Source organism: Cladophialophora yegresii (genome assembly GCF_000585515.1).
Source record: "Cladophialophora yegresii CBS 114405 chromosome Unknown aczIN-supercont1.4, whole genome shotgun sequence".
Lineage (NCBI taxonomy): Eukaryota > Fungi > Ascomycota > Eurotiomycetes > Chaetothyriales > Herpotrichiellaceae > Cladophialophora > Cladophialophora yegresii.
This window is the reverse complement of record NW_006913048.1, coordinates 1,658,629-1,686,192: the sequence shown is the minus strand read 5'-3', so window position 1 is coordinate 1,686,192 and position 27,564 is coordinate 1,658,629. Positions and strand designations below refer to the sequence as shown.

General features: G+C 54.9%; 8 protein-coding genes across 8 annotated transcripts; 6 read left to right on the top strand and 2 right to left on the bottom strand.

Annotated features, from left to right (window-relative positions):
• Positions 1–3,826: 3,826 nt before the first annotated feature.
• Positions 3,827–4,576, top strand: A1O7_05936 (uncharacterized protein; the record flags this gene model as incomplete). The annotated part of the gene is made up of 3 exons (XM_007759943.1): positions 3,827–3,955; positions 4,010–4,177; positions 4,235–4,576. The coding sequence occupies 3 exons, from the start codon at positions 3,827–3,829 to the stop codon at positions 4,574–4,576; spliced, it is 639 nt and encodes a 212-aa protein (XP_007758133.1).
• A 4,481-nt stretch (positions 4,577–9,057) lies between these two features.
• A1O7_05935 (uncharacterized protein) lies at positions 9,058–11,588 on the top strand (the record flags this gene model as incomplete). Its single annotated transcript, XM_007759942.1, has 6 exons — positions 9,058–9,257; positions 9,309–10,391; positions 10,447–10,585; positions 10,638–10,714; positions 10,795–10,868; positions 10,930–11,588. The coding sequence occupies 6 exons, from the start codon at positions 9,058–9,060 to the stop codon at positions 11,586–11,588; spliced, it is 2,232 nt and encodes a 743-aa protein (XP_007758132.1).
• A 60-nt stretch (positions 11,589–11,648) lies between these two features.
• A1O7_05934 (uncharacterized protein) lies at positions 11,649–12,681 on the bottom strand (the record flags this gene model as incomplete). Its single annotated transcript, XM_007759941.1, has 5 exons — positions 11,649–11,766; positions 11,820–11,908; positions 11,970–12,163; positions 12,260–12,419; positions 12,469–12,681. 5 exons carry the CDS (start codon positions 12,679–12,681, stop codon positions 11,649–11,651), a joined length of 774 nt encoding a protein of 257 aa, XP_007758131.1.
• Positions 12,682–13,697: 1,016 nt separating this feature from the next.
• Positions 13,698–15,567, top strand: A1O7_05933 (uncharacterized protein; the record flags this gene model as incomplete). Its single annotated transcript, XM_007759940.1, has 3 exons — positions 13,698–14,337; positions 14,394–14,598; positions 14,667–15,567. 3 exons carry the CDS (start codon positions 13,698–13,700, stop codon positions 15,565–15,567), a joined length of 1,746 nt encoding a protein of 581 aa, XP_007758130.1.
• A 549-nt stretch (positions 15,568–16,116) lies between these two features.
• A1O7_05932 (uncharacterized protein) lies at positions 16,117–16,977 on the bottom strand (the record flags this gene model as incomplete). The annotated part of the gene is made up of 1 exon (XM_007759939.1): positions 16,117–16,977. The coding sequence occupies one exon, from the start codon at positions 16,975–16,977 to the stop codon at positions 16,117–16,119; it is 861 nt and encodes a 286-aa protein (XP_007758129.1).
• A 1,017-nt stretch (positions 16,978–17,994) lies between these two features.
• Positions 17,995–19,765, top strand: A1O7_05931 (uncharacterized protein; the record flags this gene model as incomplete). The annotated part of the gene is made up of 5 exons (XM_007759938.1): positions 17,995–18,167; positions 18,237–18,562; positions 18,619–19,440; positions 19,499–19,583; positions 19,648–19,765. 5 exons carry the CDS (start codon positions 17,995–17,997, stop codon positions 19,763–19,765), a joined length of 1,524 nt encoding a protein of 507 aa, XP_007758128.1.
• A 499-nt stretch (positions 19,766–20,264) lies between these two features.
• On the top strand, positions 20,265–20,855 carry A1O7_05930 (uncharacterized protein; the record flags this gene model as incomplete). The annotated part of the gene is made up of 1 exon (XM_007759937.1): positions 20,265–20,855. The coding sequence occupies one exon, from the start codon at positions 20,265–20,267 to the stop codon at positions 20,853–20,855; it is 591 nt and encodes a 196-aa protein (XP_007758127.1).
• A 1,545-nt stretch (positions 20,856–22,400) lies between these two features.
• A1O7_05929 (uncharacterized protein) lies at positions 22,401–25,241 on the top strand (the record flags this gene model as incomplete). The annotated part of the gene is made up of 1 exon (XM_007759936.1): positions 22,401–25,241. The coding sequence occupies one exon, from the start codon at positions 22,401–22,403 to the stop codon at positions 25,239–25,241; it is 2,841 nt and encodes a 946-aa protein (XP_007758126.1).
• Positions 25,242–27,564: the final 2,323 nt, after the last annotated feature.

Here is a 27,564-nt window from a genome sequence, read left to right as displayed (position 1 = left end):
ACACGATTTCTTAGACGCACCCCAACATGAGATCAGCACCAAGTCTAGCGGCCTGTTTGGGTGGCTGGGAAACAAGCTTGAATTGCTTTGATTAGATGGATGAATGTTTCGCGTCTCGAGATTGTGAATCACGCACCGCGATGATTTTGTTCACTCTTGATCTCTGGTGAGTGAAATGCCGGACCTACCGCCGAATGGGAGCTGGAGCTTGGTGGCAGCTACGTGGTGGGGGTGTGATGCCTCGGTCACATGCTAATCAGGAGGAGCATCCAGTGGGACCCAGGCTGCTCAATTTGGTTATCCATGTACTCCGTACCAAAGGTTGATAGACGCAATGAAGGGAGAAATATCCATACTGTGGATAATTCCAAGGTCAGACGCGTCCTTGGAAAGAGCAGACCGCGCTGTTGTCGCCCTGTTGCCCCTTGGCCCTGATCTCGCCGTGATCGCTTCCCTTTCCTGTGAGCGCAACTTACTAAGCCACTAGCCACTCCACTCCTTTTCCTCCCAGCCACCCGCCCGGCCGCCACAAGCTTGTTCCTCGGTCAACCTGCCTCGGAGGGTCGATGTGAGCAGCCGTTTCGTGCACTCGTCTGGCGACGAAGTACTCTGTACTCCTGTGACTTCGTACTCGACCCCCAAACTTCGGCGAGTGCGTATTTCCGGACGTGTTTTGAATGTCGATCCAGTGTTACACCTTTCAATCTCACACCTCGCAAATCTGTTGTTCCTATTTTTCTGGCGACGTATCAATATCTGGCCACTGGTTCACCGCAAATGCCAACCTAGCAAAGACTGGTGCAGAATGACATCAATGGATTCCTCAAGTTCCGTGGCTTCCTGGCGAGGCGGCAGAGAACCGAGGAGAAGCTAAGACTTCCTATCTGGCAAAGTCACGCATACCCCATGCTGCTCCGACCCAGAGGGAACTCTTCTGGAATCGAAGAAGAACACGTAAACAGGTGGGTCGGCCTACTTCGAATGCTAGGTGCACTGTCCCCCTACCACTACATGACTTTCATTCTTGCTGCGTCATTCACGACTGCACCGGCTGGATATCTGCAGTTACAGGCCGCGTTGGGATGAGAGGCGTCGACAGGGTGGTGTGACATGCGAGGAGAGTATCCAAGTCTTACTGGACGAAAGATACGTTTTAGATTGGACGAGATTGGAGAATCACGCGTTCAAAGGAAGCCTCTGCCTTCTGAAAGAAATCGCAGTGCTGTTAACGTACGAACCCGTGTTCGTCTGTACCGGCCTTACTACCCTTACACCTCCTCTGCTTACGACTGCATGGACGTTTGATAACGTCAGCTACTAACCATTTAACCTTCCCTCGGGAGTCGCCTATTTACCCGGCAGCCAATCATACAGTTCTTCTCCGAAATGGCTTTTGTTCGTGTTCCAACATGGCCAACGGGCACGTTTTAAACTCGGCCGTCACTGACGTCTAATCTCAGCCTGAGGTGCTGCAGAAGCGTGCACAGGTTACTGGCGTCCAAAAGCAGAAGTAGGTCGGACGCCACTGCTGGCCTCACAGTAGGGCTCTTGGGCACGATACTGGCTACGTTCCCGGATAGTGGCCCGTTGCTACAAGAAAGTCGAGAACAGGTCCTGTTATGCAGGGTTTCCTGCACATCGATTTTCGATCGACCCACGAGTCGGAGAATCTGTCTCGGTAGCTGGAGTCCACGGGCTTAGACGGGCAAGATGTCACTCGCGAATCACTGGGCGAAATTCTAGTTCGTATCACTCCTCGGGCTCGTTATTGCCATGCACAATCACCGCAGGAGGCTTCTTCGAAACTCCCGAGGTCGTGACGAGACTCCAAAGCTTGTTTGCACCCGGGGTGCAGCCATCAAGCCGCTATCAAGCCACTATTTTTCTCCGAAGAAACACTAGGTGACGGTCACGAACGCAGAGCCATGCTCGTGCAGCCGTCATTGTACTGCAACAGCTTGGCTTCATGGTAATTGCAGCCGGCTGCCAAGTACCTCGCAACAACACTCGCATCTCTGCCACCTCAGGCCCACAGTAGAGACCCATGTCACTGGTGGTACCTGAGCGCGAAGCTCAGCGAGGCTCAACCGCACTTGTCACCTTCCAGAACCTCGGTCTCAATCTGAAGCTTTTCCTGACTCAGGTCAGCGCCAGGATGTTTTAGTAGATGTCGAATCGGTGCGACCTGACAAGCAGAATTCCTGTGAGACGTTTTAATACGTGAGGACCTGGAGAAGCTCCTGCTGCCTGCCTTTCCGCCGACTCAAGCGACAGCCGCTACTGTTCCATGAGATGGGTGTCAAGTTAGTCTCACTGCTATGGTACGTTGTCAACAAGGGCAGTCCACTTCGACTATGCTGCAAATCACGGCTTCGTGCCAGAAGCTCGTACCTGTCCACGCATTGTAGACGCATGGTCAGTATGATATTCCCTCCGACATTTAGGTCAGAAAAAGCGAAAAGCTCACAGAACTATTTAGCTGGCTTGCCAACTCAGACGCAATTTATCATGAGGAAGAATATGCTCCGCAGGAGCATATCTCGCGTCTATAAACCATTTTGCCTTCTGGCCTTAATTCAAGGTGAACAAGAGCCCCTGTGTGTGTATAGTCCCAAATCAAGTCTTCACCCACACGCGCAGCAGCTGGTATCCGAAGTCAGTGGGCACTGGTTGATGTCCGGCTGTGCTGCACGCCTCCAGGCACCGTTGGGTCATCGACTAGCCACAGTCTATCGGATGTGCGGCGCTAATTTGTCTCTTGCGTGTTGGGTGTTTTGGACACTCCGTCCAAATCATCAACCATCCACCGACCACCGCATTCGAAGCTATGAGTGAACTTTCAGTGCTCGAGCTTCAATTGAGTTAGCTGCTTCGACTTCAAGCCACAATATACCTGAAAGGTGTTAAGAATTGCCTCCGCGCAGCGTGTATGAGGACACGTGAGCACACAGGTAACCCTCGGGGTTCTTGAGTATCGGGGGTAGAGCAGAGGTCAATGTCGAACAGATCGTCAGACGGGACACAGCACTTGTACTGTATCTCCTTGAGCGCAATGTTAACTGAAGTTGACTACACCTCCTATAGAAGTGTATCTAGCTGTGACTATATACACAGGTAGTTTTCCTATCTAGGAAAGTCTGGGCGTTGCATGGTTGCCTCCGTTGCGGCCCCATGCCCTGCAACGATGCAACATATGCAACGGCTTATTTCCTTTTTTAGGGTATCACGTGACCCGAGTCAGCCTTGCCAACGAGGCTGACTTCCTCGCTTGACCTTCCCTTCTGTGCCAGGCCCGGCAGGCCGCATGAAGGTCGGTTCGTAACAAAAGGGGATGGTGCGGGGAATAGGGAGGTCTCGAGCCTATCGATTCGGCTCAAGCTTCTGCCCGGGGCATGAAAGTTTGGCTGAGTCAAGCAGGATTCACGATCCCTGCAGAAATGAACACGGCAAGCCCTGGTCAGCACCTCGTACCAGTTCCGACAAGACAAGTGCGCCTGCAGAAAGAGGGAAAGCGCAGCTTTGGCAGCGTTCGTTTACCCATTGTTGAATTGTGCTCCGATTGGATTCGCGTGGGGACTGGGAAAGGCACAGTCATTCGCGTCCATCGTGCACGCTCTTCGCCCATATCGGAGGCAGACCACCTGCTTCGTACCCACGCCAGCCTCGTGTGCCACCGAGTCTTGTATAAGAGGACCCTTTGTCCCCACCTCCTGTCTCTAAGGACCCTCTCCAGGCCGAACTCACCGAGCTCACAGGAAAACTCTCAGGCAAAGCACAAGTCTAAAACCCTCAGACAACCACCACCATCAGAAGTCCTCGACCCAACATGGCTGACTATCAGTCCACCAACTGCTGGTCACAACAACCAGGCGGCTTTTCTCCTATGGATACCTCTTTCCAGTGGGACTACCCGGGCGTCCAGTCACCCAAGAACATGGTTAGCCATTACAACGACGTGAGCAGCCCTCCTGTGGGAACAGCAGCATGATTTAGCTAATACGAAGTTCAGCTGTTGCAAAGAGCCGCCGATTTCTACGCCACGCTCGACAACTCCTTCGACAGCATGTCATCCTCAGGGTCAGACCGATCTTACAGGTCGACTCCTGAGCGGCGAACCCCACCCACTACCAGCAGTGTCGTCGCACAAGTGAAAAGTTCAATTCCGGACAAGATTGAGGTCAATTGGAACCCCAACCCCAGCTCATCGCTCTACATCGGACTGACAACTTGACAGAGGAGACGAGAACAGAACCGCTCTTCCCAGCGAGCGTACCGAGAACGAAAGGAGCGCCATCAGAAGGAGCTCGAGGGCCAGATCGCTCAATGGCAGCAAAAGCATCAGCTGCTTTCTCGATCATACTCACAGCAGACCGAAGAAGTCGCGCGACTCAAGTCGCAAATCGAGCAACTCAACGGCGAGATCTCCAACCTTCAGAGCGGCTTGCCGACCCTATGCGGCTCACTGTGCCAGTCACCGCAAGAATTCGACCTGGTACCCTTTTTCAAAGCGGACTCTTTGAGCCCCCCGAGTACTCCTCGGATGTCCCATTCAACCCCCGGCAGGCGTGGCCCCTAAATACGCACAGATGATGCGGGAGTCTTTCTATTGCATTTGCATAGCGCAAGGATGGTGTGACAAGGGGGCGTACAGGTTGATGCTGATTCTAGGCGCTTGAGGAAAGAAGTCGTGGTCAAACTGCAACTGAGCGAAAGGCACATTGTGCGAGTGTACCCATCTACGACGAGGGAAATTGGCACGCGCATCCCACAAGGGACTTTTATGGAAGTGGCTTCTGCAAACACGAAGGCACATAATGGGATACCTAATTCTCAAGAGGAGGAGTCCATGGCTCAGGCCTGTCTCCATGGCTGGCGACCTCTGATAGAATTCTCTTCCTAGACTGACACGCCTCAGATGGAACGAGCGAACTGGGAAATCTCCACCGTAGAATTCCCGCGCCTGTTCATTTTCCCTGGGTCAGTCTTGCTCGTACGAGTGCTACTGCATGCATCCAACGTCAACACGGGATAGGCGATCATCCTTCCCAGGGTCTTCGGCAGTAGTGCCGGGAGAACCGTGCTGCTCTGGGAATTAGGTGAGCTGCAGGGCATGAGTCAGACATTCGCCCGGGCGTCTGAGCAAGTTACATAACCATCCCACCTGCAGAAGCCCTCTGCCCATCCCCGGTCTACCACAGTACGCGCGACCAGTAGAAACTCGGCAGGCAAGCAGGGTCCAGACGTCTTGGCAATTTCCTGATTGAGGATCCCCACGGAATGTGATTGATTGCCCGGGTGTTGGGCGCTGCCGCCACGTGGGAAGGGATGCGCTGGTGGGCGGGTGAATGATGACTGTGCTGCTTTCCCTTTCCCGGCACCGTTGTTCTGCCATTTAGGCAACGCACGGCACACAGATCACGGAATCATTCAGAACTTCGCCATTCGTCATTTCGAATATCAAGAACCTGACCTAAACAGTAGGCCGCTTGGCCAGCTCGTGGCGTGAGCTGTCGGTCTCCCTGCCGCCCATCTGTGGTTTCGTTGTTTCGTTAAGGGTAGGTACTGAATAATTATCACACGACCAAAAGCAGTCGATGGGCATGTCTCCCAGCTGACGACCGCCGTAGCTGTATTCAAGCCCAATCTCCGTGATTGGCCTCGTTTGACGAGGAGGAATACTTTGTATGCAAGCTGGGAACCAATCCTAACTACAGACCGAACACCCGGAATGGGAAAGACACCGACGCGTACTGGAATGTTGCAGATGAAGCTTTGGCGACCACCACTTGGAGGGGAGGGAGGGACGACACTCGGGTAGGGGACCACACGATACTATGGAACTGCACGAAGGGCACTCTCAGAATTAGCCTGCGTGACGTCGTGGAAGCCGTTGGGGGCAAGCCCATGTTCCTGCACCGAAGGGGAGGTCCTGGACGGTCACAGACTCAGACTTCAAGCTTACTACCTTGACACCGGCCCCTGTTTCCCCCCGTAGTTTTTCCGGACACCACATCCACCAAGTCTCCGAGAGTCCAGGCTTCGAGTCCACGGCTTCCCTGCTAGGCTAGCTGATCAACCTGCGGTCGAATGTACCGTTTACTGAAGGAGCACTAGCTACCACGAGTCTACGGCATTCGCGAACCTTTCTACCAACATATCAGCTGTCCTTGTACCGTGTACCTGTGGCTGAACGCCCGAAGAGTCGAGGACTAAACCACGGCTGCAGAGGTTACTAGGGCTCTTCGATCATGCCAGTCCCTTCCAAGTTCCCACTCCGCGAGGTCCGAAACACGCGCGGTATTCACACAGCGGGCTGGCTGAACCTCTCTGTTAGGGGGACCAAACCTTACCACGGTCTGCACATTGAGGATCAGTCTCCCGGGGACCGGCAGCCTCGTCGGTGTGCTTGTCCCCCGCGGTACCCGCGAGGCTGTGGGCTCCCGACTCGGCGTTGATGGCTCCCCACTATCACTGCTACGGGGTCCAGACTAGACGGTTCTACAGCGTACTGTGGAAGATCGTCGAGCCCCCTGCCGATCTCTCAGGGTCTCACGCATGCCCAATGATATCCCTACCCCGAGCGGCGCACGCAGAAACAATGCAATATGCATCCATCCTCAGAGGATGCAACCAGCTCTGCCACTCTGTCAATGAATGAGATTCGTCAGTTCTGATTGTGTGTCGGCTTCCTCACCGGCATCAAAAGGGAGTACTACCGGGCAGAATGCGGCGAGCATGAGGTCATCGTCAGTCAGGTCGAACACTCGGTGTGCAATTGTCCGATTGCACGTGTATTTCGGTAGGAAGACGGCCGGAGAGAAATAAGTACCTGGCATTCGCAGGATCGCTCAGAGGCCGCGACATCCAGTCTGGAAAACGGAATCCCGAAAGGATAAACAAGGCATAACGAGTTATCGTCCGCGAAACCTTTTCCTAGAACGGCAAAAGCTGGGGGGAAGGGGTGCTTATGCGTGATTTGTCAGGGCTGGACTACCTTGGATTCGTACTGAAAGCGACGCGTATCCATGTACGGAGTACTCCCTACGCGTACTCGACTGTGGACCAGATGACCTCTTGGATGCAGACCGCCCCACGCGGTCTACGCGTTCGCAGTACGAGGTTCACAGTGGATGATTTACACTCCCCCAGATTTGCTGGAAAAGAAGATGTCCCGAGGCCGGGATCCGGAGTCCCTCGTACTCAGTACAAGGCGCGTACATGCTCCACGATAACGGCTTCAGGATGGCTTCATTCATGGCTCACAGGTCAGGGATCGAAGTGAGTGTGCTTTCGTGGTTGTACCTCCATCTCCGCCTCCACCAACCGATCGGCCGCCTTGCACCCCGTGTCCACAGCTCCGGCACGTCCGGTCGGAGCCGGACTTGTGGACGGTAAAGTACAAGTCCAAGCTCATGCTCTTGGTCGCGGATGCCGGCGGAGTGAACGCGGCAACCCCGCCAGGCGCCTCGCGCACACGATCGTCGGAAAGTCGCACATCCCCTTTCCAACACTAGCTGTGCGTACACGGTAAACGGGGCGTTCCAGGGTTCGCGTTTAGGGTCCGCGTGGCGTGCCTAGCGGTTCGTTTGCCTGCCGAACGCATGGCCTGGCGTCGCTGTACATCGGTGTCCGCGCCAGCGTCGGCTCGGCGTCACCATCGGCAATCTCGACATGACATGATTAATGTACACAGTATACTTTACTCAACGTGTGATGCTGCGAAGACGAGCCAAAGCACTCACTTGGACTGAGCGTTGAAGCTACGGTGGTGGCAACAGCGTCTTGAGCCGACCTCGCTGACGAAACGATTGTGCTAGCAACGACAGCGGGCCTTATCTGTAGGTTTGCGTACGACACATACAACCTGCTTGTAATTGATTTGAACTGGCACGCCAGTGGAAGCACCGCACGTTCATCATGGTTCTTCGCAGCGGGACATGTATAGAAGTCTTTGCCGGCCATCAGACCACGTCCTAGGTCAGTAGGAGTCGGCCAGCTGCTGTGTGCCTTGAAAATGGGAGACGGTGACATAAAAGTCACACCTGCTGATTGCTGGACGAGCTTTTCAGCTCGTAGTGGCGGCCCATGACGATATCGACTTTCATCGGCGTTATGCCCAATCATATGAACTACCGTGCGGATCAAGTGGAAAATTCAGTCGACCGTGACGAACAAGTGCTGTGCGACGCTCAAAAAAATGGTGGACTAGGGGACAGCTCGCTCGAGGTAGTGGCAATGGTCTGAAGAGGATGTATCATGTTGTACTCATACTTGGAGCATGCAGTACTTAGTCATGTGCTGAGGTTGAGGTGTACGTCGTAGTAACTAGAGAAGGACTCAAGACGTCGCAGAGGCAGCGTGGATAATTGAGAACGATACTACCTGCTAACGAGCGTGAGCGATAATTAGGATTCACTTTTCGAGTGGCCGTCTCGTCTCTTGGTGGCCTTCTGCCTTGATGACACGTGTAGACCGTCTTGATGGTGGCGGGTCTTGGGGGACGCGGCTGTGTGACTCATTTGGAGGACATGATGAATTCCAGAGGGGTCTGGGCAGAGACCCAACTATATAGTTACGGAGGGCTATGTAAACAATACGGTAATATGTATCTTACAAAAGGGGTATGGTCCATAACGGCCCTTAGCATTGTCTGGCCAACCCTCGGGTAACCTTCCCAATCACATCTGGAAGTTTTACTAGGAACTTTTCCCGGCTCAGCCTTGTCTCTAGCGCGGCAGCCTCGTCGGGATTTTGCGGAGTTCGTGGGGACGGCATGTGCTTAGTCATTGGTGAACTCATCGTCTTAGCTGCGTTGAGACCAACATCATGTTGGTCTTAACGTGATTAGAGTTCGAGTGTTATTATCAACATCTAACCCTCGTCGTAGCTGGAAAGGCTCCACACGGCGGAACTCGACTTCATTGGGCTCGCCAACCTGGTCGATGCGCGCTCCCCCGACCGACACTAATTAACGCGTCGACGGATGATTTGTGACTTGACGAAAAATTCAGCTTGTGCTGAGCCTACGCGTGGTCCAACCATGTTGCTTGTCGAGGCATGAGTTCGAGCTCCTCTTCAGTCCACGATGTCACGGCGGCTTCCGCACAAGCGAAGCAGGCTGCCTGCTTAGAATGTCGCCGGTCAAAGGTGCGGTGCACGCGTGATGTAGGCGCGACCGTGTGTCGGAAATGTCAGCAAGCCGGTCTGCAATGCGTCACGCCAGAGTACCATGTCGGGAGATACAAAGGTGTCAAGAAGTAAGCCGGACCAGACACTCAATCTCGAACACGCTAACGTTGCGCCTTCAGCAAGAGGTCGGGGCTGGAAAAAGCAATCTATCAAGTCGAACAGGCGTTGAAGCGATCCAAAGATTGCCCTACAGGGCTAACAGCGGAGACTGAAGCCGACCTTCGGCAACTCATCAGCGCTCCTCAGACAAGCCCTCTTCTCCGCCGTCAATCCAGTACGGCTACGGCGACTCTGGTCCATCAGCAGTCCTTTCCCCAATCGCATGCCGGATTGCTACCCACTGAAAGCACCGGAACGACAGAGAATGGTCATGAAGTACCGCCTGTAGACCATGGTGAGAAGGCTGACGAGCTTGCGCTTAACAACGCCGACAATCCTTTGCAACTGCTCGCAATGGCATCGGTGTTGCCTGGCCAGTCACCCTCGACTGTGATGTCCACATCCCCTGCAGGGGTGGTCCCTTATGCAGGCACCAACGAAGCGAACATAGACGAGGATGCAGAGCTGCAACAGTTTTTTGGATCTCTGCTCCCACGCCTGGATAATTCCCGCGACGTCGATCCCATCAATCTAGGCTTGGTGACCCAAGAGGAAGCTGATTCACTTTTTGCGTACTTCTACGAGCGACTGTCTCATACGCGGTGGGGCCTGGATCCGGTCCTACACACGGCTGCCTTTGTACGCTCGCGGTCGGCCTTTCTCTTCACCTCTATTCTGGCTGCGTCTGCGTTGTTCTTGCCGAAAGCCGAGGCGTTGTCGAAGCGACTGTCGAATCATAGGAACATCCTTGCTCGAAAGGTGGTCTCTGACAGAAATCGATCCGTCGAGATTGTCCTGGCTTTCATGGTCAACATACCCTGGATGACTCCCGCCAAGCACTGGGCCGACGACGAGACATGTGCGTATCTGTCAATGGCCCTAGCATTAGCGTTGGATCTTTCGCTCAACAAAATCGTGGTGCCATCCCCCACCATCCGTCCTGCAGGATTTTTGGACCGAGTGGCAAAAGCAGAGTGTATTGACTCCGCTAAAGCCCTGCAGCTGGACGGATTCCCACAGGTTGACCCCTTGTCAGTCTGGGGAAGGCGACTACTAAGAACTCGTGAGCGGGTGTGGTTAGCATTATTTGTTCTCGACCGAGGGTATTTGGGACCTTTGCTCTTTGGTGACCGCAATCTGCTGACACGGGCTCCGCAGTATCTGCCTCGCTAGAGGACGACCGTACGCCGTGCCGATTGGACCATTAGTGGAAAGCTGTGATACTTGGCACATTTCAGATATCGCAGATCGGTGGGATGGTAGTGTCATCTCAGCAGCCGTGCTGAGGCGCGACTTGGTATGTCTCTGATGTCTGCCATGGGATGATTGCTTTTGCTTACATGTACGAGGTCGCCCTCATCACAAGTGTTCGCGAGTTCTGCGATGGAAGTCAGGGTATCAGTGGTGGCTCGACGGCTGTAAGATTGTAAGTGGGAGCTCGATACCTGTTAACTTCGCTCTGTATGCACCTGGGACGTTGACGGTGGGCGGCTAATATCTTGACAGTCTCAAGGATAAAATTGATCGCTTTTTCGAGCAGTGGTATGCGGTCTGGTCACGGCAGATCACCCAAGGAGATGGTAAGACTCAAGATCAAATACAGCCATGAGTGTACGTATTGACGCGGGATACCCTCCACAGGTCAACTGCCTCCATATGTTGAAATCCTAGTGTCACACACCAAGCTATCGACGTATTGCAATGTTGTCAACCACCCTACTGCATCCAACGACGTGAAACAGTTCTTCCGAGCTGCGGGTCTTGCATCTGCCATGAACGTCATGCGTGCCGCCGTGCAGGGTGAGAACCGACTGAAGTCAATGCCGAACAATACCGTCATCATGGTATCATTTGCGGCGACCTTCGCTCTGGCACTCGGAGCCACAAACCTGGGCAACCGTGCCATGCTGCCCCCAAACGCCAAAGCGCTAATCGAAGAAACGACGCAGGTGTTGGAGAGGATCGGAAGCTCGCCCCGCCACCGTAAAGGCTTGTCTGTGTTGTTCGCCAGACATATCCGTCGGATTATGCAGAGCTCTCTCCTTGATCAACCCGAGGAGAACCAGGCTCCACTGTCCGGACCTTCGGGCCATTTTCCACCACAGGCCCAAAACGTCGACTACAGCAATCCTCAAACCAACGCACCACGAGCTTCCACTGCTGCTCCGGAGCCGTATGTCTTCGACATGACTGACGATCAAATCCTAGAAGCCATCAATAATGCCAGCACTTCACAGGACTTGTTCCAGCTCGACGAGACGATGTTCTTCGACTGGCTGGATTGGCCGAATGTCACATGAGACCAAACCATCTGTGCCGTGGTATGTGGTTGCGAATTGGTACAACTTGGACTTTTGGCCTCAAATCTTCTGGGCAGGCACATTGGCCCGGGCAGGGTCTATTGAGTCCTCTTTTCTGGACATGGTCACGAGCCTCTGCAGCTGCTCGATGAAGATGAAAGTAAGCACTGTGTTCGGCCTACAAAGTGTTAGCTATGCCTCCGGTCGCGTGCGCCCTTGGGATGAACTTACGCAAGCCTGAGCCAGGCAGGTGTCCAGCCCCTCATCAAAAACCGTGGACCTTCCGTCCGCAGCGACTCGGTAATGATCCTGCTTACGCTCTATCGAATTGTATCAGCAAGAGCTCGAAAATTGTCTGGCGTCTATCCTTACTGGCTTTACTCCGTCGACGGCCACTGCGTTCTGGATCCGGCTCTTCAACACGTCCGCCGGTGCGCAAGCAGTTGTCGCGACCGTGCCTGCAACCAAGGAAGCCAGAAAGTGCGTAAATACTCCGTCTTTGAGGCCGAGTGAAGGGTTCGAAAGAAGACGGCGCTTGGCTGCGGAATACCTGAGAGTTTGTGAGCACTCATACACTCTATTGCCTGTCAGAAAGCGTACGTTGCTATTTGGGAAACATCTGCACCGTGTCAGCAGCATTCGCGAAAACCGTAACTTGACCGCACACATACTCATGATCACACTGCGGACGACGTTTGGACCAAGACCTCGAGTGAAGGTCTGTATGCCTTCCTCCCGACCGATTCTCAAAATCGCGTCGAGGGCGTGCTTGTACCCGAACCTCTGGGCTGGCGGTTTCGCTCCGTCGGCACACATCCTCACAAGAGCAACCTATACCGATGTCAGCGCGTTGGTCCGCCAAGCAATTGCTCTTTCAGACCTCTGTCGGATTCCCAACAAGTCCAGCCAGGCCACCAGCAGCACCAGCGCAGACAATCTCCCATCCACTCGTGAGTCGTGCAGCGCCTGACCGCTCCCGAGCCTTGTTGGCAAATTGATTGTACAGCCCAAACCTCGCCGTCGAGTATGTCGACTGTCGCAGCATCGAGGCTGAAATGCCCCACCACAGCGACGGAATGCCTGTCATTGACATGAGTCTGTCTTGGCCTGATGCCACGAATTCATGTGGTCAGGACTCACCGTCTCGGCTCGCAAACTGCACCATTGTCCGCAGCATGTTTTGCCTCGTGGCCATGACCTGCATCCTACTGAGAGCATTGTCAGTGCTTGTTCCACAGCGGAGCGAGCGGAAAAATCCAGCTTACTATTTGGTTTGGTCGAGAGGATGAGCTGCAATGTCACGTCAGTGGACCTGCACACCAGACTACTGAGGAAATCAGGGTATCATACTGAAGCACGCGGCCATCGATGCAGCAGCACCTCTGTCTCATGGTCAGCAACAAGTGCATCATGGTGGCGCGCAGATCCGATCACTCACCCAAGCCAGAAAGGCTGTCCTTGCTTCTTTGATTTGGGCATAATTGCTGGCTTGCCTCCACGGTATGCCGAATGCTGCGACTCTTTGCTTGATTACCAGCGACAGAGCTACGCCGGCTGTTAAGGGCTTGGCAGATCTATTTGTAACGAGGTGTTCTTGATTATGGCAATCTAAGAGCCAGCGTACAATGTCGAGGGTGCATTCCTGCGATACCTTCTACCCAGCACACAGTGGCAGCACCTCAGCACGTGGTTGTATATCCTTGCATCCTCTACGAAGTATTGCTGGGAGAGTCCGACATTGCCTGGTTCGTACATAGGGACGCGGACGATCCTCATCGGCAATATCATCTGGAAATCCCCCGTCACCCCCGCAAGCGCCACAAGCGTCAGGTTCTCGCCCGCAAAGAAGACGACGCGGCTTTAAAAGAATCCCCGGACCCAACTCCCGATCACGTGGGACAACCGGAAGACGCATGCGAGCGATGACATCCGTGCTGTTTAGCCGATCTCGCTGATCTCGCTGAGCTCTGCATTGCTCGGTTTGAAAGAACCATTTTTCCGTTGCCATTCCTCTGCCTGTTTGCTAAATCACTCATGAGATAGATTAAATCTCGACGCACATCGCCAGTCTCGTCGGCAGCTAAGTAGAGTACAAGACGGACGGTCAGCATGGCTTCCTCAACAGCAAGGCGCACACTGCTGCTCTGCGTCAATGATATCAAGACTGCGAGCTCCCCAAATCCTCACGTCAACAACTTGCTTCCCCGCAGAACTCTACACCAGCGCCAATCAAGAGTTCGACCATGGCTCGCCTCGCAACACCAGCAACACAATATTCGATACTTTTCACATTCACGGCTGAGACAGCGCGAGGCAGCCCCGTCTCCCAAGCTCGCAAACGATGACCAGCCCGTCATCGACCGCACCCGGTCGAAGCTGTTCAAAGACGCCGACGAGGCTGTCGCGGACATCAAGTCCGGCTCCACGATCTTCAGTGCCGGGTTTGGCCTCTGCGGCACGGCCGAGACGCTCATCACGGCCCTGCACAAGCGTGGGCCGGATTCGCTGAACAACCTCACTGCGGTGTCCAACAATGCTGGCGCAGCCGGCGAGGGCGGGTTGTCGCCGCTGACCCAGTCGGGCCAGATCACGCGCTGCATCCTCTCGTATCTGGGCAACAACAAGAAACTCGAACAGAAGTACCTGAACGGCAACATTGCGATTGAACTATGTCCGCAAGGAACGTTGGCGGAGCGCATCCGCGCCGGCGGCAGTGGGATTCCGGCCTTCTTTACCCCGACGGGTGTTCGTACGTGGAAGCCTCTTACGCTGCTTGCATATGTACTGACGCGGTCGTCCTTTCAGACACATTCATCCAGACGGGCGAGATCCCGACACGATTGGGCCCGGCAGACCCGGCGACGAAGAAATCCGTGGTGCTTGAACCAGGCAAGGCGCGCGAGACGAGGATCTTCAACGGCAGAACCTACGTCATGGAGACGGCCCTGACGGGCGATGTTGCTATCATCCGGGCATGGAAGGTCGACGAGGCAGGAAACTGTCAGTTCAGGTGAGGATTGCCCTGTCGCATTGCGTACAAGCTAGAGCTCGCGGTGCGGACTGTACTGACTGTGCAAGATACACAACCAAAGCGTTCGGCCCCATCATGGCCAAAGCCGCGCGCCTGACGATCGTCGAGGCCGAGAACATCGTGCCCACCGGCTCGATCGACCCCAACGACGTGCACCTGCCAGGCATCTTCGTCGACCGGATCGTCCCCGCCACGGTCGAAAAGAAGCTCGAGATCAAGAAGACGCGCCCCACTTCGGGCACAGAAGCCAAACCGGAGGGATCTGGTGGTGACAAATCCGACGCCCTCGTGCGCCGCGACCGCATCGCCCGCCGCGCCGCCAAGGAACTCAAACACGGCATGTACGTCAATCTGGGCGTGGGGATGCCGACGCTGGCGCCCAGTTTCTTGCCGGAGGACGTCAAGGTGTGGATCCAGAGCGAGAACGGCATCCTCGGCATGGGCGCGTACCCGACGGAAGACGAAGTCGACCCAGACATCATCAATGCGGGCAAAGAGACCGTGACCCTCGTGCCCGGCGCGGCCACGTTCGACAGCTCAGAAAGCTTCGGCATGATTCGCGGCGGACACGTCGACGTCTCGATCCTGGGTGCTCTGCAGGTCAGCGCGGCGGGCGATCTCGCCAACTACATGATCCCCGGCAAAGTGTTCAAGGGGATGGGCGGCGCCATGGACCTGGTCTCCAACCCTGGGCAGACCAAGATCGTGGTCACGACGGATCATGTCGACAAGTATGGCGCGCCCAAGATCGTCGAGGTGTGTTCGTTGCCCTTGACGGGGGCGCGGGTCGTCAGTACGATCATCACGGATCTGTGTGTCTTCCAGGTCGACCGTGAGAAGGGGACGTTGACGCTGACGGAGTTGGCTGATGGCGTTACTGTGGATGAGGTCAAGGGGAAGACGGGAGCCAAGTTTGCCGTTGCTGAGGAGCTGGGGTCGATGGAGTGATTAAGTAGATTTTTGACTGTTGTTTGGGAGCTTGGGGATCATCCCCGTGAGGGGATGTACAGTACGCTTGTATGGTATTTGGCGCCCTACAGTACCACCAGTTCACTAGTACCTGCAATCGGAATCGCGTATATTAGATCACATACGTGGATGCCTGCCTGGAGAAGGGATATCAGCATCTTACTGCCTAGATTGGGTTTTACTTTCTATTCCTTGTTTGCGGTACTGACGTGATAATCCATGAGTCGAGAGTCTGCAGCGTTTACTCCCCGGGTTGGGCCTTCGCTGTCTGCACTTTGTCTAAACTAATCACGGTATCATCCAGTGGTCGAGTGACTCATATCTCGAGCAAAGTATCCAACATTGAGTTTAAGGGTAGCTTTGTCTCAAACAAACAATGCGACATTTGACACAATTACAACTTCGTCAAATGCCAGTAGGCCAATCACTGTGTGTATCTGTCCGGTGCTTCTAAGCCCATCTTTTGCGCTTGATTCCCAACACGGAGACACAGGCCTAGACGCGGACATATATAAACCTTTCCAAGAACTACAACTTCGCCTTCAACTTCTCGCCCCCGAGGCCCATCCCCGGCGCAAACGTCGTGCCCCGCCCCTCACCGAGCGCCTGGACCAGCTCGTCGATCGTGTTCAAAATCCACTGGTTGCCCTCATCCGTGGCCAGCCACTCTCCGCCCTCAATGTCCCTCTCTGCCGAACCGTCCTGATACGCCTTGCGCAACCCGAACACATGGCTCGTGACCTGCGGGCCCACGCCCGTCTGCGCTCTCAAGCACGCAATCGCCGCCAGGGAAGTCAGCACGCGGCCCACTCGCAGAGGCGAGTCATTTGGCGGATCGGACAACAAATTCGAGTAATGTCCGTTGATGATATGGACCGGGAGATTGGGGTGCGATTGCGCCAGCCGGTCGAGCAACTTCTCCTCAAACGGTTTGTAGACCGAGTCCCAGAGCTGGCGGCCCCGGGTCAGCGAGTCGGCGATGTTCTGCGGCGTCAGCTGCCGGGTTGGTGGCGAGGGGATCTTGTCGACCACGTCCTTGGGCAGGCCCTCGCGGAAGGCGCCGAGGACGTTGATCGTCCGCGGGATGCCGTTGAAGGAGATGCATTTCAGGCCGACTTCGCGCATGAGGCCTGCTGTTTCGGGTGGTGAGGGTGCCGACGGGAGCGATGACACAAAGTGGAACAGTTCGACCATTGACTGCGGCGAGTTCATCGTCATGGTCGTGGCCGTCGAGATGGTCAGCCACGCGGGGATACCGACGCCTCGGTCATGGGCGCTGTTTGCTATGCGGGAGTAGGTCGAGCGTATGGATGGCGGGGCCCTGAGCGTGCCGGGTAAGGCGTGCGCGGCGTTGATGAGATGTTTTAGTGGCTCCGAGAGCTTCGACATGGTGTTTGCTGATGTGTGAGTGTGGGCGTGGAGGCGATGTGCTGTGTGGCCCCTCAGTGTCAATACAGAGGAACACAACTGCAAAAGACGGCTTGCCTACAGCTTTGTGGTTGACGTTGATGTTGTTGGCGCCGCGCTTCTCGCCACCGAGGTCGCTCTTCCTCTGTTTTCCTGGCGGCGTCGTCGCTCATGTAATAAGCCCGAGAATGTGCGATTGGTGGAGCGTTGACGTCGTATGCAAGGCTGATCTGACCGGGATCCCGTTGAGGAAGACTCAAATGTTGAGATGGCGCTGTTGGCGAGCTCAAACTCTGTGTTCGCTACGGTGGTGACGGTAAAATAAAGGTCCGATGAGCGGAAGATGAGGCGAGTCTGACCTCGGCGTGATTCTGGGCTCCGTCGGAGATTCTTCTACGTCCCTCCAATCGCCATCCACACCACGGCCCGGCTTCCGCCAATCACCAGCGGCCATTTCGCCCGCCGCTTTTCGGGGTCTGCCTCATCGTTGTTCCTGTCGAGCTGTGCAGGTGAATATGCGTGTCGGCTGCTTGACACGGCCATTCACCGATCTGACCGATGTCCGCCATCTCGTTCCCCAGCCCAGCCGAAGCTTGTCGTGCTTATTGTGCTTATTGGTTCCCCTCGAATCAGGTAACGTTCTGTGAGCCTTGGCCGACGCAACAACGTCGTGCAGGCCACCTTGTTGAGGAGCGATTCCTGATCACCAAATACGGTGACGGGACCGCACATCTTCAATGATAGGCGGGCAAACAGCGTGCATCGGCGCATCCCTGACCCATGGGGTACAACGACAGAGACTTCGTAGCCCAACGTTTGGCTCTTGATATAAAGGGAATAGCCGACCCCGGATTTTCATGACCTTTGCTACTGCTTGTGGTGTCAAAAGCTGAACAGCCTCGATCTCCTTCTCGTCTTGCTTTTCTAGTGCGCCTCGAGTCTGAGCGTCATCGATACTCGCCTTCCATTCCGGCAACCTCCTGTCTGCTTTGCGTTCCCATGGCTGAAGAGAAGGTGACGCACGAGCCTATGGCTGAAAAGTCCGACGATGCTCAATTCGAGACATCGAGTCAAGTGCTATCAGCTCACAAGAAAGACTCGATTTCTGCATTAGATAACGACGCCCATACCCGGGCGTTGACACGAAAGCTTCTATGGAAACTGGACACGAGGTATGCTCTCGCAATGCTCGGGTCCAGCCCCGATGCTATTGATTATGTTTAACCTCTGGTTTCGTGCAGAATCCTGCCAGTGCTCGCCCTTCTGTTCCTCTGCTCGTTCTTGGACAGAACCAATGTCGGGAATGCGAAGATCTTGGGCCTCGAGACGGACATCGGTGTCAGCAATAGCCAATACGCCAATGGTCTTGCCATCTTCTTCGCATTCTATATCGCCGCAGAATTGCCTAGCAACCTGGTGCTGAAGAAGTTCAGCCCACGGTTATGGCTTGCCTTCTTGACTTCGGCCTGGGGCATTGTCGGAATGTGTCTTGGATTCATTCGAAACTACGGCGGCTTCTTGACCGTTCGAGCTTTTCTCGGGCTTGCGGAAGGAGGGCTCTTGCCAGGTATGTATTTTGCCAAACCGATTCTACCAGGCGAGCGGCTGTTAATTCTCAGCCAGGCATGGTGCTGTATCTTTCAGGAATGTATACGAGAGGCGAGCTTGCACTCCGCATCGGCTTGTTCTACACAAGCGCATCTCTCGCCGGAGCCTTTGGAGGTCTCCTCGCTCGCGGGCTCTCTGCCATTGGACCGACTGGCGGGACCGTCGACGCGGGCTGGCGATGGATCATGATCATTGAAGGCCTACTGACCTTCGCTGCCGGAGTGGCCTCCTATTTCATCCTTCCCAACAACGTCTCGACAGCTTGGTTCTTGCAGCCCGAGGAGCGGGAACTCGCCACACGCAGGCTCCGAAACGATACGTCCACGCATCTGCCTGATGGTCAGCAGAGCGAAGGCGTCGAGAAATTCCGATGGTCGGAAGTCCGCCGCGGAATCCTCAACGTTCAGCTGTGGCTTAGCGCAACGGCCTACTTCGCCATCCTGTCCGGGCTGTACTCTTTTGGGCTGTTCTTACCGACTATCATCAAGGGGTTAGGCTACACGGCAAACGAGGCGCAGCTCTGGTCCGTCATTCCCTATGCGGTGGCAGCTGTCGTGACCGTCATTGTGGCTGTCATTTCCGACCGCATGAAGCTCAGAGGCGTGGTGATGCTGTGCACCCTTCCTTTGGCGATTATCGGCTATGCCGCCATCGCCAATGTTGCAGAGAAGGACAACCACACAAAGTACGGCATGACATTCCTGATGGCCACGGGCTTGTACGCCAGCGTCCCACCAGTGCTGGTCTGGAACTCCAACAACTCTGCTGGACACTACAAACGAGCCACGACATCAGGCATGCAATTGGCGATCGCGAACGCCGGTGGCTTTGTCTCTTGTAAGTGCCCGCTTGAGATCCCCATAGCTTGTTGAACTAGACACTAATGCGACAGCAGCATTCATCTACCAAACCAAGGAGGCGCCTCAATATCACAAATCGCATAGCATCATTTTGGGCCTGTTAGTCTATGCCTGGTTCGCGTAAGTCTTCATGGCGTCTCCTGCGTTCACCAACCTGGACTCAGCATACTGACGCCTTGGACAGGGTGTTGTGCAACGTCCTTTACTGCGCCAAGATAAACCGGGACAAAGCCAATGGCAAGTACGACAAATATATCGGGTACGGGGATGACCGAGATCCAGAGTACAAGATGGTCTTGTAATAGCAGGTCTCGAGGCGCCTCTATAACGGCTAGATGGGTCACTTCTGAGAAGCAAAGTCTTTCAAGATCAAGGATTCCAAGGCGAACATTGAGTAGTCACTGAATAAAGACCGGAACCGAGTTCATGCACCGCTTGATATGCTGCATGAGCGACCGATCGGTTTGCGGGGGTGAGCTTCTTTATTTGTAACGCCGGGCGGGGTACGTCGTACACCCATCATCCATGTAGAGACCGTCGACCTCTCAGTGATGAGTGAGTTGTCACCCGTAGTGGACCGCGTTTGACAAAAGCCACAAGCAAATAATACTTGTATAAATATCATTGTTCCGCTAATAGGACCACTTCCCATTACTTCAACATTGTGCTCAGTTCCAGGGCCTTCGTGACAGGCACCCATATACCACAGCGCCAGCTGTTCGACCCGATCTCATCAACTTGATTTGAATTCACTTGAGCTCATCTTCACTTCGCCGCAGCACACCCGCCGGAGCGCGCAACATGTCCACGTCACGTCCACCCAATCCCACACAGATCCCGAACGGCCTCCCCGGCCTCACCACCCACCTCACCGGCCACGATGCCAGCACGGGCAAAGCCATCGTCCAAGAAAGTCGCCCGGGCAACTGGTCAGTCTACGACGACAAGCTGATGGCCTTCAACGTCGTCTACACGACGTCGAAATTCCCAGCGGACCTCAACAACGACGCCGACATCAAGGCCCACGACGAGACCATGGCCAAGGGTAAGCTCGGCCTGGTCAATTCTCACGGCACGGTGTGTCGCGTCGTCGACTTCGCCCCGGGCTACGAATGTATCATGCACAGAACGCAGAGTCTGGATTATGGCATCGTGCTCGAAGGCGCGATCGAGCTGGTCCTGGACGGTGGGGAACGGAAGCTCATGCAGAGGGGGGATGTTGCGGTGCAGAGGGCCACGATGCATGCGTGGAAGAATACGAGCGAGAGCGAGTGGGCGAGGATGATCTTTGTGTTGCAGGACTGCGAGAAGTTGGAGGTTGGCGGGAAGGCGTTGAAGGAGGATCTGGGTAGAGGTGTCGATGGGCTGCCTCCGAGTGGTAATGATGCTTAGACATGGGAAAGGAAGATTCTGCTGTTTGAAAGGAGGTGGAAACGCCCGCAAGTGTTTGGAATGCTACCTTTGATTATCACCTTATGAACAATCCTTGGAGCATGTTCCGTTTCCATCGAGCTGTCGAGTGGCCCCCAGCAGACGTGATGTTTGTCTCGCATCGTTTAACGTCGCTATTTCTCTCCGTACTCTGGCTGTACTTTGTGTGCAGAAACGGCGCCCGGCACCATCAGGCGGAGTGTAACGTGGGGGTCTGCGGCGTAGTGTCCACGTCGAATGCTAAATAAAGGGACCAGTCGTACGACGGCCGGAGAAAATTGCAACGTTAGCCTGTCGACGGTGACACTTGAATCTCGGCGAGTTTGCAGATGGTGGCGCTTTTGTAGGGCGTGGGAGGCCAGCGTGTTTCAGGGGCGGCCGAAGACTCCGAGAGCCCAGAAACAGCGTGGATGACGAGATTGCAGGACCGATGGGACTTGATGGCGGCGAGGCAGGCACAACACGTCGGCCGCTGCCGCCGCGAAGTTGACGAGCGATAAGCGGCTGTGTAGCCAAGGCAGCGAGCGCTACATGGCAATCAGCACGAGGAGCAGGAGCAGGAGCGAGCGACGAGTCTTTCGAGTGTCACGGCTTTCACGTCGATATCAGCTGCATTTATCTTTCGGGCCTGAATAATTCTCGCACAACACATTCGTTGCGCATGCATCTCATGTGGCCACTGGCGAGGCCCTGCCGGGCCCGCTGACTTCTCGGAGGATTTTGAGCAGTGCCTGACATGCCGACAGGACGCCACGCGAGAGGCCAAGGGAAATCTGAAGCACGCCAGGCCGATGGGCGTCGAGGGAGACGTGGAGCTTCTGCAGCCATGAGTGGCTGGCTTGAACGCCCCTCACTCTCCTCTCCCAACGCCATGCTCACTGTTTCCATCGTTTGAGATTCTGTGACCGGCGCGGTTCGAAGATTGGTCTCAGCAGACGAACCCATTGTGGCCCCATCCTGCTTCAGCTGCCGACCCTATGCTCCCCATGCCCGACAATATCACTTTGTCCGACCAAAATGGCTGAAAGCAACAATGCTGATTCGGCTATCGAGAAGGCCGCATGGATGGTCACCAAGGATCGCGCACCTGCATTCAACCTCATCCATGCATGTCATGCCAAACCCCGGTCTGCTGGCGCCCGTTTGCTGCAACCGCGTGGTTGACAGGCTGTTCCCAAATGGTCTAAGTAAACCTTGTCATGCCGTGCACTGACCGTTTGCGAGCTTTTGTTGCACTTCGTGCCTCAATACTGTTTCCGACTCTTCAACTATCCGCGAACTCGGACTCGACAACCTCGACACCCTAGGCCGAACGACCACCGCAGGGCAAAGCGTGCCAGGCAGTGTCACGATGCTCACCTTGTAACACTCTCATGGTCCCACTGATTCCAGGGATCTAGAGCCGAGTCGCCAGGTCTCTCGCTTTTCACCATCCGTTTCCCAGTCACTCGTTTGCAAACGTTTTAATCGGTTCATTTACCTTCCTGGCGGGCCCGGGAATCCATCATGCCCACGAGGTGGTTATCACTTCGCAAGAGAAATCCTTTACATCAGAACGATCAGGATTTACAGCTTCCGGCGAAACAACAGGACTTCGATTTTGCTTTTGGAGAGCCGCTTTCACCTCCTCGGACGGACTTACCAAGAGTCGGGCCCAGGCTCGTTCAGATACGCCCAACAACATCTGGCGGCAACACAGGCAAGAGGAAACCACGTGTCGAGGTGCCTTCTGATATACGACCACGGACGACAGAGGCTCATAAACCCTCGCCACTGCAGAACCTCGATGGTATTTCGAAGTCGGAGGACAGTCTCATAGGCCTGGCCTTCGGTAGCCCCAGCCATCCGCCTGCGACTTTCGGTTCCCATGTCGAGGCTGGCGGTTCACCCGAGCTGAACCCCTTCGCTCGGCATACACAAGGACTCCGAGATAAGGCCAGCCAAATGCAATCCAAGAGATGGAGGAAGATTGGCACTCTGTTCAAGCCACGGCATGTTCTCAGACGGGACGAAGTGCCATCCGGCCCGACCATTGGCTTGCCTACGGGTTTCGTAGTGTTGGATAAAGACCCAGCTCTTGAATCGGACCATGGTTGGCAGGATAGGTTGGGAATTGGACAACCAGAGCAGCCAACGCGTGTACCACCTCCGCCGCCCCTTGGGAAGGATGCAAAAACAGCACCGAGAGCTGCAGACGTGCCTGTGCGCGACTCCGAAGACGACGGGATGTCCAGACCTTCCAGCGCAACTGCGACCGAGACCGGCTCCATCGCTGGAGAGCCGTACAGCAGACCACCACTACCTAAGCTAGAACTAGCCATCCCCCGCAACCTGGACGCTGCTAAGCGCTCCTCTTCACTTCTAGCAAGACGTAGCAAGACGTTGGAGAGTCTGAAATCGTTCGAGGACAGCCGACGTACCACCATGGGAACGATGGACGGTGGCCTAGATGACCCCTCAAAGCCTCACACACCACTCAAGCCACCCCGACGGCTAACCACCCCCACAATGACCAGATCGCCGGCAGTGAGCAAGTACTCATTATTCCCAACCACCTCCCCTGCCCCAGTCAAGTTTGTGGGCAGAGTGCCTGGCGCCGAGCATGACACTCTCTCAACAGGTCAACTGAAGAGATCACTCACCTCTCCCGCGCGGCTCTCTCCGATGCGAGACAACTTCGGCGATGTATCTAAGCCAATTCCACTTAACCCCAGGAGGATAGACACCGTCGAGCCATACTTTAGCAGCCCGGAAGACACTACAGCATCCACAGACCATGAAGCACCTTGGAGCTCCGCTCATTCTTTCAAGTCATCCGTATCTTCAGCCACCACAGTCGATGAGATCTTCTTCGACATCAAGTCATTCAGGGACTCGAAGGGTGTCGAGGACGGGCATTTTTTCATGACGAGGCCGGACTCTGCACAAGTCGAGCTGGCACGCACCAGATCGAAGCGGGCAGGCCCTTCGAGTCGCCTGCGGCAAATGGAGGCTTCCATGTCCGATGAAGGCCCGTCGGAGCCAGCTCCAGCATCTACCGGCAGCCAGTCTGCGTGGACAACCAAGCACACTTCTGTTAACACGGCTTACTTCGACGAGGCAATTGCCGCGGTGGAAAGACTCACCACGCCGACAGGGGGTGTTCCCAGTGTAGGTGTGCAGCCCCCCGTCCCCACCGTCCCAGTTGCAGACCTCGACGACAAACTACCACTGCCCTTGCTATCGAAGTTGCAACCTCCGAAGCCTGCGGACCATCATCTCAGGCTCACCATCAAAAGCCACGAAGAAGTCAGCCGCTTGATTCCTTCTCCAGTGGTAGAGTCAAAAGAAACTGACTCGCCCAAATCTGACGCGTCAACCATAAAGGGTCCCAAAACTCAACAAACCCTGGCCGCAAAAGCCGTCTCTCCCCAGATTGCAGCGGTCAAGCGTGTCGACCGGCCTATTGACGACTCGCCGACCATTCCTCAAGGTCCTCCTAGCCCCAGAAGAACTTCAAAAACGCCTTCGGCCTTGGAAGACAGGCCACCACCGGTACCGAAAAAGGACGCCAAGTTCATCCCCATGTCAAAGTACGCGCCCAAGGGTACGGTAAAGGCCATCGAACGGCGATCCGGCGTCACTCCCACGCGACCTGTACGGGCCAACACCGAAGACCTGGCCTCACGTCAGCCGTCGCAATGGGTGTCAAAGGACCGATCAGCGACGATGCCATCCTCCGGTCAGACGCAACAACCTCACCAGTCTCCTCCGAGCTCGTCCCTCCGTGGTCTCGAGAAGGCTGTCCCGCCTCGTCCCAACCCCGTTGCCTTGAACCCGACGGGACCCGCCGAAGTCGCAATTGCCCGGACGGTTTCCCTTTCTCGCAAACAATCTGCTCGTGTGCACATTGCTGGACCTCGCCTCGCGGCCCGCCGCGCGGAAGCTCAAGCATCAGCTCAGACGCAGACACAAGCTCGATCACAATCTTCTGCTCAACAGCACCAGCGGCAACCCTCAGCCCACCGGCGGAACCCGTCCACTGTATCGCAGAAGTCCAACAAATCACCCAAAGCACCCAAGGGCAGCATTCTAGGCCACCGGCACAACCGGACCGCCTCGTCCACGAAATCTATCCACCGGGCTTCAAAGGACCTCTCCAAAACCAAAGTTGTGAAAACACCAGCAGAAGGCAAATCCGGCAGTTTCGGCAAATCCATGTGGAGCAAAGAGTCCGAGAAGCAACTCATCAAGGAGGCTCGCAAGTGGGAGATCCTCGAGAAGAAGAGCTACTCGCCTATTGTCGTGCCGGCTGACTTGGGTCATCGGCCTGGACTCTCGGTGGGATTGGTCGTGGAGGGCAGCTGACCTGGGAGTGGTCTTGGAGGCTTCCCATTTTCATTTCGTTGTATATCGTGTATTGTATCTTTCCTATGTTCGTCCTGTTTGTTTGACGACATTTTCGGTTGTTCGTTTCGCCCATTCGACGTTGCACGAAGGGGGCGAATTGAGCATTGGGCATTAGCGCATTCGGCCAGGGGCATTATGTGGTGTATGGAGTATCACATTCGGCGTAGCGCGCGTGGCATTCGAAGAAGCCCCTTGGAGGGAATGGTAGGCCCGCAGGATAGGGCACTTCCGGGACGGAGGACATAGGGATGCAGGGTCCCTACAGGCCTTCCACGACTCTTCTGCTGTGTATGTACGGAGTATATTCGTATAGATGTACCTCCATTTTTGGGGACCAACCTACGGAGTGTGTACAGAAGACGATGGAGAAAAGGAAAAGGGGGGACTTCTACAGATATTGTAGGACGAGGAAAGCCTACCCGGTATGAGATATACCATAGTAGAGCGGAAATGTCGCTATCCCCTGCGCGGTCAATTTGGCTGAGTAAGTCTTGGCATCCCTGAATATTCACGCGGCAACCAAACTTGGGCTTCAAGTGTACTATTTTATGCCTTAGAATAGCTCTTATAGCCTACTACTACCGGAGATCTCAGGGCCGAGAACAAAAATACATGAGGTTGCCAAGTACGAGGTGAAGATGTGGAAGGTTACTATACCTATCAGACCACCGACGAGAGTAGGCGACGACCACCTAACAGCTACACGGCCTAGGTACTGTACATCACACTTCGTCTCTAGGCTTAGCAGTACTGCCTAAACATATAAACACCATAAATTCATAATTATGTTTTGCACATAGGTTTGGTTGCGAAATCAACATCTATGGATGCCAAGACTTTACTCGGCCAAATTGACCACGCAGGGGATAGAAAAGACATAATTACGTGGTAGGTACTCTGTACCCTGCGCCGTATTGTGCAATGGCGTGCTGTATCTGGTGAGCAGGCCATCGCTACGCAGGTATAGCTTCCTTTGGGACAATGGAGCAACGGGTGTACGAGGTAGTAATCAGTCAATCAACTGATACGGTGGGGCATGATGCTTGGGAACAGGAAAGTCCTCGGTTTGCTAAGTGTTCGCAAGCGGCGTCTAGGACCGAGTCTGTCCTAGACCACCTGGCGCGGGACAGATCAAGATCTAGGACGGCCCACCCAGGCTGACAGCACGACAGCAGCCCCTAGGCATTTTCTGTTCAAAGACATGTACAGAGTATTCTACTCACTGGTCCATCAACAGCACCTGCCCGCACCATCAAATTCACACCTTGCCACAAGTTCCGCTGCCTTCAGATGTTCTACATTCGTGACAGTACTCCACCTCACATTTTCCATCCCGTCTTCCTGTGGATTATGCTCATTCAGCTGAAGGTGCTATGATACAAGGCTACTGTCGACAATTGCTTTTCTCTCCATGACATCCCGGTCGTTGGAGTAACGGGATGGGTCAGTGATGCTGTCAAGCGCGACAAATGGCTTGGGAGGCAGAACGGTTCGAGGGGGCAGGCCGGGCATACTGTGCTTTGTCGAGAAAGTGCTGCAGTGGTTAAATCTGTAGCAAAGTCATGCTGGAGCTGGCAGAATTGAAGCTCGCAGCTGCTCTTCAGGGGTTTTTCAGTTGTTGTTTCCGAAGAAATATGGTCAAGACTTACCAAAAAGGCGTCTTGTTTGGCGAGCGGAATACCAGGTTTGGCCCCCAGCCAGAAAGATGGCCAGGGTTGTGCCAGCAATGAAGTATGCGACAGCAGACGACATTTCAACTTGAATGCGGCGGGTGACGTTGAAGAGTTTGATAGCGGTGGTATTGCGAATTGTGATAGCGGGCTTGTTTATCAAGCAGCCCCTCCAGGCGGTCGCGAGAAGCATCAAGTAACTTATAGACGAGGGCTTCGTGTCCAAAAGCGTCGAATGCGTCCACCTTGCACGAAATCCTCTGCGATGTTCCGCACCGTTATTTTCATCGACTATAATGTGCTAAACATGGAGCACTTCACACGAGGCTCATGCGCGGAATATCGTAGGACCCGCGAGCCCAGAACCTTGTCAAAATGCAAGTTAATACGGTAGCAGTGCACCTGGAACGGTGGAATATGGAAGCCTCACAGAGCAATCCAGCCAATCACAGGTATACATTGGTGATGGTTCGGAATATCGCAGCGCTAAGTGCCGCTAAAATACCAAGCCACCGCCATCAGCCAATGAATCAGACCTTCAACCACCAACATCCCGTGCAAATGTGTTTCGACCTGATCAAATGCGCCTCCCCTCAACTCAGAGAGGGAGA